Source organism: Capsicum annuum, chromosome 9 (assembly GCF_002878395.1).
Source record: "Capsicum annuum cultivar UCD-10X-F1 chromosome 9, UCD10Xv1.1, whole genome shotgun sequence".
In the NCBI taxonomy this organism is placed as follows: Eukaryota; Viridiplantae; Streptophyta; class Magnoliopsida; order Solanales; family Solanaceae; genus Capsicum; species Capsicum annuum.
In genome coordinates, this window is record NC_061119.1 from 196,368,025 (window position 1) to 196,378,809 (window position 10,785).

The following is a 10,785-nucleotide window of genomic DNA, read 5'->3' on the forward strand; positions in this document are numbered from 1 at the left end:
ACAACAATTCATGCCCTTAAAGTTGCTTTGATGTAAAAAAAAAAAAGATCTCTTTGCGGATTATCTGATATTTTATTTATTAGTAAAATATAATAGAAGTTGAGAAAAAAGAAAACAACGATCAAACAAAATAGAGAAATAAAAACAAGATTGAGAAAAAAAAAAGAAAAGAAAAAAATAAAGATCACGAAAAAGCAAAGAATTAAAAAAATTGAGAAAAATAAAAATGATAGGAAAAATAAAACTACAGTTTGAGAAAAATGAGGGAAAAAAAGAGAACTGAAAAAAGAAAAAAACAATCAAACAAAATAGAGAAATAAAAAAAAAGAGCGAGGAAAAAAGGCAAGAAAAAAATAAAGATTAAGAAAAAAGTGAAGAATTTAAAATTTTGAGAAAATAAAAAATGAATGGAAAAAATAAAAATAAAGTTTGAGAAAAATGAGAAAAAAAAAAAGAGAATTGATAAAAAACAAAATTAAAAGAAAAATAAAGGTTAAAGAAAAATGAATTAAATAAAAAAGGAAAGAAAAAAGAAATAGATAATGCTTGAGAAAAAAGAAAAAAGTAAAAAAATAAAGATTGAAACAAATTAATTAAAACATGAAAATATAATTAAAGGAAAAAAAAGTAAAAATAATAACAACTAGAATAATAAAATTAAAGAAAAAATAAAAAGTGAAAATAATAAAAAAATATAATAATAAAATTAAATGAAAAAATAAAAAGTAAAAATAATAAAAAATAAAATTTGAGAGATAAATGAGTATGAAAAGTTTAAAAATATAGTTGAGGTGTGTAGGGACAAAATGGTACTTTTAGTATATTAAAAAGTAAAGAAGGTTATTATTTAAAGACATTTTTATTTGGGGTCAAATATCTAAAGTCACTCATATTTGAGTTTATGACATGTAATTTCATGATATTTATGAGTCTTGTTTGTAGGGTCCAATTAATAAAAGGCTTTAATAGTCAAAATTTATTTTTGTCACGTTACTTCTAGAGCTCTAATTAAAATCTAATATCAAATTTAAGTGACCCACACTACTTCGGGCTCGGGCCTGGCTCCATCCCGAAAAACATAGGCTATTGTCTAAGGTTGTCAAATTTGAGGGGCATAATTTTTTTTCATAATAATCGATTATAAATTTTTTAAAAAAATGTAAAATGAGAAAATAATTTTTTTTCATGAAAGTAAAAAATTATTAAAAAAATTTAATGTATATTTAAACTTTAAAGTACTATGTCTCAAGAAAAATTAAATGTATTAGTTATATTAACATAAAAAAATTATTAGAAGAAATCATCTATAAAATAATATTAACAAGTTTGCATCTCAAAAAATTTAAAATATAGACTTAACAAAAAATACATTTATTTTCTTAAAAATCTAAGACCTTCATTTGATTTTTGCTTAGGTCACCAAAGTGTTTGAGTCGCGCCCTGACTCCTTACAAACCATCCTAATACAATTATTTAAAAATTAAATAACTTCACTAGATGTATGATTTAGTTTTTTATTTAAGTTAGATATGTGGAAATTGAAGTTTAGTTTTATTTATATCTATAATCTATCTATAATTCATATCTATATATGTAATATATTAAAAGTGTGAAGACCCTTAAAAAAGTAATTTGAACTTTTTACCCATTTTTTTTTAGACAAAACTGTCTTTTCACTATTTTTTAATCTATTATTTAATTACTTTTTATTATATTAACTAGACTTCTTAAAATATATGAGACTCCTAAAATATATGGTAGGAGAATTAATTAATATTTTCTTTTATACTAGACTTCCTAAAATATATGGAATTCATATGGTAGGAGAATTAATTAATATTTTTCTTTCTACTGTTCAATTAGAAAAATACTACTAAAATAGAACTCTATTAAGGAAAATACTTCTATAAATATTGTGCTATGGGAGAATATGATTCATGTTCATCTGACTTGATTCGATTACATGTTTAGATTGGTGGATGCTTGATTTTCTAACCCTCAACTTCTTCACTGTTTTTGTCAGCATAATAGAATTCAACATGTGTGTATTTATATATCTACCTTGTTTTCATTCAAAAGGGTCAAAATTTTCGCTCAGACAAGAATTAGTTGGATCAAAATCGAAACTTTGTGATCACTATTATATTTTTTCATAGTTTTTAGGTCGTAAATGAATGTCGGTTGACTTTGAAGAATTTCTTGTGTAAAGGTTAGGTTTAATTGAATTGTTTTGATATTTTTATTATCTTATTGTTTTATTTTAATTTACAGATGATAGATGAATGTGGGTCGGCTTTGAATTTTTTTTTAGATAAATGTTAGGTTTAATTGTATTATCGTAATATCTCTATTAGTTTATTATTTTGTGGTAGTTTACAGTTCGTAGATGAATCTCGATCGACTTTGAGAAATTTTTGTGTGTAAAATTTAAGTTTAATTGTATTGTTTTTATATCACTTTTTATCGTATTATTTTGTTACAGTTTACAGGAGATAAATAAATGTTGGTTGGCTTTGAGAAAATTTTTTATGTAAAGGTTAGGTTTAGTTATATTATTTTGATATCTCTATTATCGTGTGCAAAGATTATATTTAATTGTATTATTATTGTTTTGTTGCAATTGATGAATGTTGATCGACTTTTAAAAATATTTTTGATAAAGATTAGGTTTAATAAATAAATTCTCCATCTTTACACACTCAAAAAATATTAAATTTAATTATTATATTCATCTTTATTATTTAAACAAATATCCTATAATGTTTGAACTCATTAAAGTGAGGTACACGCGTAAGATGCATACACCTAAACTAGTTAATCCTAAACAAATGTAATGATCTTTTTCATCATTACGAGTAAATTTAACGTACAAAAATTCGGATTAAATTTTTGTCAGAATTAACCGTTAAAATTTTAGATTTAGCTAATCATATACAATGAGACATTGGTTGGCCTACATAATTAAGGTCACAGGTTAGACGTGTCATCGTGTACGCCAGATAGGGAGCTAATGATATTTGCTAGTGCTCTATTCGTCTCATTTTACGTGGCACTTTTTATTTTCATCATATTTAAAAATAAAATAAGACGGATGAAGTAGTAATTTGCTGAGCTAAATTAAATATTTTTTTCTTAAATACTGTGTGAAATCAAACGTGGCACATAAAAGGAAACAAATGGAGAGGTAATCTGCATTACAAACTTGTGACTAGACATTTAGCAAATTGAGCCTCTTTCGTGCACTTATTTACCAGAATACCCACAGAAAAGAACAGAGAGAGTCACAAGGCTATTTATAAGCATTGTAGAATCTAGATTGCATATAATTAGCAACCATATCACTTTTATGTCTCACTTTTTCCAACGTGGGAAAATAAAAAAAAACACGTTGATAAAGTCATGTCACCCAAACAAAAAAATCAAGAATACAAATAATGTGGTTAGGAGTTAGGTCTAGTAGAAATTGTTTTTGTGTGTTCCCCTTCTCTTTTGCCTTGGACATCTTAGTTCAGTTAAACTTTTTTCATTCATCATATCCATGAGTTAGCTTTTTCTTGATTTTGCTCATTGATCTAGTTGTTTTTAGTTGAGACATTTGTGGTGTAGTTGATTGATTATTAACATATCGTTCAATTTGGGATGAAAGATGTACAGTTGATTGATTGTTAACGCGTCATTAAATTTTAAGAGGATTGAGGTACAATTGGTTGAGTGCATCGTACAATTGCATTGGTTGACTGATTGTTCACATGTTTGTTTAATTTTGAGATAACTGAGGACTTATATAGTTGATTGATCGTTAAAGTGTTGCTTAATTTTATGAGAAGTGAGTGGTATGATGGAGTCGCTGTGCGAGGTCTGTAAATCAGATGTAGCTAGAGTTTGCTTGCATTGTGATGGAAATGTTCATTCAGCAAACTGCACATCTCCAAAGCACATGGGTTCGCTCATTTGTGGCAAATGCAATTGTACGATGCACTCAATGTGCTTATGCGAAGGCTGTGATTCGAGTAGTGAAAATGGTCATCATCAGCACCAGAAGTTGGATACTTGTAGTGGTTGTCCTTCTCCATCTGAGTTGATCAACAAGATTTTGTCTGCAAGTTTTGATGATCAAATGGCTAATCCTACTAACTCATTGAGTGTCAATGAAGGCTCTGTAGTGGCTAGCAAGCTCAATGAGTTAGCTTCTTGTTTGAAGTTTCAACAATGGCTCATTTCAACTCCAGCAATTCCTTCAAGTTCAACATACTTGACAAGTTACAACATAGACCAAACACCTTTCTTCTCCGAGGGATCTAGCATCACTAAGGTTAGGATGTCTTGTTTTTAATTTTATTTGTTCTAGTACGAGCTACGTTTCTTGGCCTCTCCAAAACTATCGAGGGGCACGTTGGATCCTCCAAAAATAGTGCATTTTTTGAGGATGCAACATAGCATCACTATTAATGCTATAAGGAGAAAGGGGCGTAGCCATATGGTCTGAAAGGGATTCAGTTGATTTTCCTTCATACGGAAATTATACTGTGCAAAATTGGCGATAGTAATTTTCATACATATATATAAATTGTTGAATCTTAACATAAGGGAAGCTTTTAATTGTATTTGTTCTAGTATCGCTCAATGCTAGGTGAAAGGGGCGAAACCACTCTGAAAGGGGTTCAACTGATTTTCCATTATCAGAAACTATACTGTGCAAGTAGGGTGAAAGTAATTTTTCTAATATATAAATTGTTGAATCTTAGCTTAAGAGAAGCTTTTAATGTGGTGGCAAAGGTTGCTCAATTAATTGTTTAGCTTCTTGTTCGAATCCCTCGTATGTCATTCTTGTAGTCTTTTGAATCCCCTCATCAAAATTCCTGGCTGCATCACTGCTAGAAGATATAGACTATAAACTCATGCCTGATTTCAGAAAATATTGGTATGCACTATGCACTAATAGTGCATTCGTTATTTGCTTCAAATGCAGCAAAGTTGTAGAACTATTAAGGATCTTGGAGTTCAGGAAGGTGATGATCTCGCGAAAGGTGTTGATCTGGACGAATTGAGTTCTAATTCTAGTTACAATATTTTCAGCAGTTCACAACACAGTCATTCGAGTTATCATAGTGAAGAGAAGGAATTGGATTGCCTAGCCTTGGAGAAAAAATTATCTGCCACTGATTCTAACAGTCATGCTGAAACTGCTCTAGAGGTACATTCTTAGACTAATATTTTTTTGTGCTATAACTTCTTAAGAAGACTTGTAAGAAGGTCTACGGAATACTTTCTCCGGTTCAATTTCTTTGGCTTAGTTCCTTTCTAGTCCGTTTCAAAAAGAATGTCTCCTTTCTTTTCTGACAATTCCTTAATTTCAACTTCCCACATGACATGTTTAAGACTACAAGATTAAAAGACATTTGGTACATCATACGTATCTTTAGTTTAAGACCACACGATTCAGAAGTCCTCTTGTCTTAAATTCCGTTCCAAGCCAGAACCAGACAAAGGGAATATATTCAACATTAGATTTTATCATTAACACAATCAACATCCATCCTTTTATAGATTGTTCCGTTCTTGAAGATGAAGCTATGTTGCTCAGAATTTTCAAAAATGCTGATAGGTGTGTGCCAGATCCTCCAAAAAACTATGCATTTTTGGAGGATCCTAAAAGGGAAAAAACATTTTTGGAGAGTCTGAGCAATGTAGGTCATACAAGAGTTCATATTTTAGATTCGTTCGTAAGCTATTATTTGAAAATGTGCTTGTTATATTCTTTTGGGCATCATCTGGACAGCATGAGTGCATTGGATTTCAGTCTTCACAAGAGGTTGCCACTGCAAAGTTGATGCTTATGAATCAGAGTTGCAACAACAATATTGGCTTAGTATTTCCACCAGCATCAGTTCATTCAAGGTCAGTGTCAATCTCCAACATCACCGGAGAAAGTAGTGCAGGAACTGACTATCAAGATTGCGGATTATCACCACTCCTTTTCACCAACGAACCATCACGGGCTTGGAGATCGGAAGCTAATTTTCAACAGGCGCGGAATGAAGCTAAGATGCGATATAATGAGAAAAAGAAAACTAGAACGTAAGTAGATCCCTTCTGTTATACTTTTAATCAGTCATAGCATGCTTATTGCATCTCAGGCTTGTTATTCGAGTATTTCTGTTTAAGCTTTAGAGAATTCAGTTCCAATAGAAGACTAAGGTATGATATAAAGCCCAATCTATCTCCTCCAACATTTCCAGCGCACATTGTACTTGACATTTAGAATTTCACTTCCGATGTAGTTTGTGAGAAGCTTAGTTCTGTTTGTCTATGTTCAGCCAACATTCCAAACTTGTGCTGATACTGACCGTCCAGATTTTGCAATGTCTGGATAAATATCCGTTAGTGCTGCCCAAGATGTCTTACATATCCGAATAGGGGGGATTTTGTTGATCATGTTTCTACAGATAATACAATAAATGAACCTAAAATCACTTTGTTTAAAGATTTAAAAACATACTTGTATTATAACCAATCATAGATCGACTCAACCAGGCTGCCAATTCCCAAAATGAAGTTCAAAGAATTGGTCTTTTCTAGAGTAAAATTGTTATGCCGACCCTAACTTGTTTTGGACAGATGTATAGTAGTTTTGTTGTTGTAGAGTAGAACTGTTGTTGCCAGGGGTGGATCTGGATAGGGCTATTGGGGTTCATCCGAACTCCCTTTGGCGGAAAATTACACTATTTATGCATGGTTAAAACTCTTTTTTTATGTATATATGATATAGTAGATATTGAACCCTCTTGGACTTCTTCATATGTTTACTTCATATTCTGAACCCCTTAGTGAAAATCCTGACTCCACCACCGATTGTAGCTTATCTTTCTTCCTTCAGAACATTTCCTTGAATCAATTTCTTTTACTTGAGTGATTATTTTCACAGGAAATTAACTTTTTTTTTTTTTTTGAAAATCATGAATTTTACCTTTAATTGACATTTACCAATATTTATATTCATCACTTAAACTTGCAGGTTCAATAAGCAAATAAGATATGCTTCAAGAAAGGCCAGGGCAGATACCAGAAGACGCGTCAAAGGCAGATTTGTTAAGGCTGGGGAAGCTTATGATTATGATCCAGAAGTAACAAAGGATATGTCAGAACGAGCGCCTTGGAGCAATGATAAGGTTGTTTCTGTATGATTTATAGATCACGAGTTCAACTCGTGGAATCATTCATAATGTTTATGTCAAAGTAGAGTGTCTACATTACATACTCCTCAGGATGCAACCCTGTTTGAACACGCCTCAGGATGCAACCCTGTTTGAACACGGAATACTTCGTGTGCCTGGATACCTATTCTTTAATTAGTAATAAGGGAGATGTGGCTAAGAAAAATGATTTATGTCCCTTCTACTTGTCAAATCTTGCCAAAGTACTTAAGGTATCACAGAGCAAAGATACTCAAGTTCCTTTTGTGACCTGCAAATTGTAACGTGTTGAAGATATAATTAAGTAAACGAACGTGTACGCACTCCAGCAGTTTAAATTTTTAGATGACCCGATTGCACAACGTAATATGATATTAGAGCAGACATATGTCATAATTCCAAGTCTCACAGGTGTTCACTTATCATTAAGGGATAGTTTGGTAGAGTGTATTAAAAGTATAATACATGCATTATTTTGTGTATTAGTAATGTCATGTTTGGTATTATTTGTTAGACAATGCATAATTAATACTTGCATTAGTTGTACACACTATTGTGTATTAAGGTGTGTGTTATTAGTACCCACCATTTCCTATGTATTAGTAATACCAAGTGTTTCAACACATATATTAATTAGAAAATGACAAATTTATCCCTCAAAATCCTACTAAAACATTTTTCCAAGTCTTTTTTCCATCGTGCTTTGCCCATTTTGCAGCACTTCTCCTCTATCTCCACTAAGTTAACCAGAGAAATGAGGGATAATTTACTGGATTTTATATGTGAGGAATTTTAAATTTAATTGATGGGACCTTTATGGGCAATCGGCATACTTTTTAGCTGGAAGTTGGAAGTGTTTGTACTTAGCTTAGATATTCCAAAATGCAAGTTGATTTACGAGAAAAAGATATTCCAAAATGCAAGTTGATTTACGAGAAAAAGGATAAAGTGATAGCAAACAAATTGAAAACACCTACCAAAGTGGGTATAGTTATTTTGCATTGAAAGAAAGTGGGTTCAACATGATATGCGGATTTAGATGACTTTTATTAGAATGTTTTGTATTTAGTGTATGGATATGAAATTGATTTTTTTTTGTTTTGGAGGTTATAAATTTGGGGAAGAAGGTCTTGGGTTTTGAAGTTTTGGATTTGTTTGAGGAATTGTTGGAGGGGTTGAATCCAACCCTCTCCTGATCAAATTCTTGTTGGACATGATTTGAGGTATTTTGCTTTTGAAGGCGAGTATTTTTGTAAATGAATATTATTTTATAGAAATTATATTCTTACAAGTTATTTCTAATACATGATACTAAACAAAGTACAAAAATTATGTTGGCATAACTAATGCCAACACTACGAATGCAAGTATTACTAATACATTATATACTGCACTATTCTTATACACTCTACCAAACGACTCCTATGTACTTTCACGTGCTTAGTGCAAATAAAAGTGTACCTTCTCCAAAAACTTAAACTTTTGTATGAGGTGGTCACGCAGTTCAATACATGATCTAGCTCGAGTGAAAATTTTCCTGTGGCTAAGTTAGTCTGGGGAATATATGATCAAGAGACAAAGCATATGCTAGTATATTTAATTTCCTTAAATGTAAGTTGTGAGCACTTGAATAGATGGTAATTGCTTAACAAGGGAAATTATGTTGGTTTTTCTCTGCAGATATGTCCTCTTTTTGGTAATAGCATGCTCATTAATCATCTTTTAATTTAAATTAAGCATGAAGTCAGTTAGAAGTCCTATATATGTCCAGCACCAAAGGAAAAAAAATGAAACTTCACAACGCCATAATTAGGTTCATTGTGTTCACAAAAAAAAATAAAATCAATAATACATGAGATTATGGAGTGTAAAACAAAAAAGAAAATTGAAGAGTGTGACACACATGATAGAGGGTGGGCCAACGAGAGCGAGTCAAAGAGAAGGACTGATTATGGGCCAATGAGAGCGAGTCAAAGAGAAGGACTGATTAAACTTGCGAACTTCTAAAGAAGGGAAGTATATGATGATTATCCAGGCGAATTATACGACATTATAAAGCATAATACAATTCACATGAAACACGAGTTTTTGACTTCAACGAAGACATAGCCAAGGGACAAATTCATGAGGCTTGTTAGGTTAAAGAGACAACACATATTATGCGCGTGGACAATAACAAAGAGACGGAATTCTAACTCCATAGCAATAGCATAATTAAATGTGAATACTTGTATAGTAATTGTTACACCTTGGAGTTTTGATGATTCACAAACTATTCCACAATGAACCTGATTGAAGCTTAAATCAGTATCTATGCGACCTAGTCTCATATGAAGTCGCTCTCTGAAGATGACTTGTTCACTACAGTTGGAAGTTGTACCTTCCTGCAGAAAGTTGGTAGCGTAGCAGTAGAGGTGTTGAACCTCGACCAATGGGAGAACGTCTAAATTTTTTTGTCTCATATAATAGGATCACTTACATACAACAAAATTGAGTTTTTAGGCATCAAGAATTCTTTGAAAAACCGTAAAAGTCATCTTCGTATACACAGATCAAGCGTTAATGAGGGACCTGATCAAGTTCTCACTTAGTCTTGTTGTGTCTTGAGTCTTTTGTGTTTTGCTCTTGTTAACACCTACTTTTTGCTCTCCACTACTAAATTTAACCCTGGGTTTCTTTAATTTTTAATAAAATTAAAATATTTATTTCATTCAGATAAATGCGCTCTAAAATATTTATTTGGGTTAATTTTGTCATTTAATTGATGATTATACGTTTTCGTATTTACATATACGAAATCGTATAAATTTTGTCACTTAAATTAACACTTTTATCAAAATTGAACTTTTACTATTAAGCTTGAAAATTAATCTAAACGAATAAGTCTTGATTCAAATAAAATTTATTCTCAAAATTAATTTATTTAGAGAAATATTTATTTGATTTTATCAAATGAAGAAGCTCAGGATTAAAAGAAGTGTTAATTCGTATTGAATTTTTAATTCAATTTAGCCAATCTACTATATTTGGCCATAATTGAAATCAAATTGGCCATAATTACAATACAATTGGCCAATTGATTTCCAATTTGGTCAAAATTAAATATATTTGGCTAAATTTTAAATCCCAATAATGGTTATATTTTAAATAATCCTAAATTCTCAAAAACTCTCATAATTTCAACTCAATTCCCACCAAAATCAAATTCAAATCCCAAAATTCAAATTTTGAAATTCAAAACTTGTACTACATTGTACAATTCCCCCTCAACCTCGTCCTTATTTCAATTTTAAAATTCAAAAATTATACTCAATTGTACAATTTTCCATCAACCTTGTCCTTTTTCCAAATTCAAATTTTGAAATTCAAAAATAGTAGCACATTATACAATTCCCCCTCAACCTTGTCCTTTTTTTAATTTTGAAATTCAAAAATTGTACTACATTGTACAATTTGCCTCCACTTTATCTTCCACCTCACCTTATCTTCAATGTTAAAAATTTCAAAAACACCCCTAAATACTTTCTCCCACATTGATGGACTAATAGAATTGAATCCCCATCCTTTCCTATAAATACTACCATTATTTTGG

The 10,785-nt window shown here is 31.1% G+C and overlaps 1 protein-coding gene across 2 annotated transcripts; it reads left to right on the forward strand.

The window, feature by feature from the left end:
* The first annotated feature begins 3,318 nt into the window (after window positions 1-3,318).
* On the forward strand, window positions 3,319-7,537 carry LOC107842284 (zinc finger protein CONSTANS-LIKE 12). 2 transcript variants are annotated; one of them, XM_016686040.2, is made up of 5 exons: window positions 3,319-4,312; window positions 4,970-5,194; window positions 5,780-5,898; window positions 5,962-6,078; window positions 7,016-7,537. In XM_016686040.2, exons 1-5 carry the CDS (start codon window positions 3,836-3,838, stop codon window positions 7,182-7,184), a joined length of 1,107 nt encoding a protein of 368 aa, XP_016541526.1. In that variant the 5' UTR covers window positions 3,319-3,835; the 3' UTR covers window positions 7,185-7,537. The 2 variants fall into 2 exon arrangements, with proteins under 2 accessions (XP_016541526.1, XP_016541525.1); XM_016686039.2 differs by having other exon boundaries at window positions 3,323-4,312; window positions 5,780-6,078; window positions 7,016-7,466.
* Window positions 7,538-10,785: the final 3,248 nt, after the last annotated feature.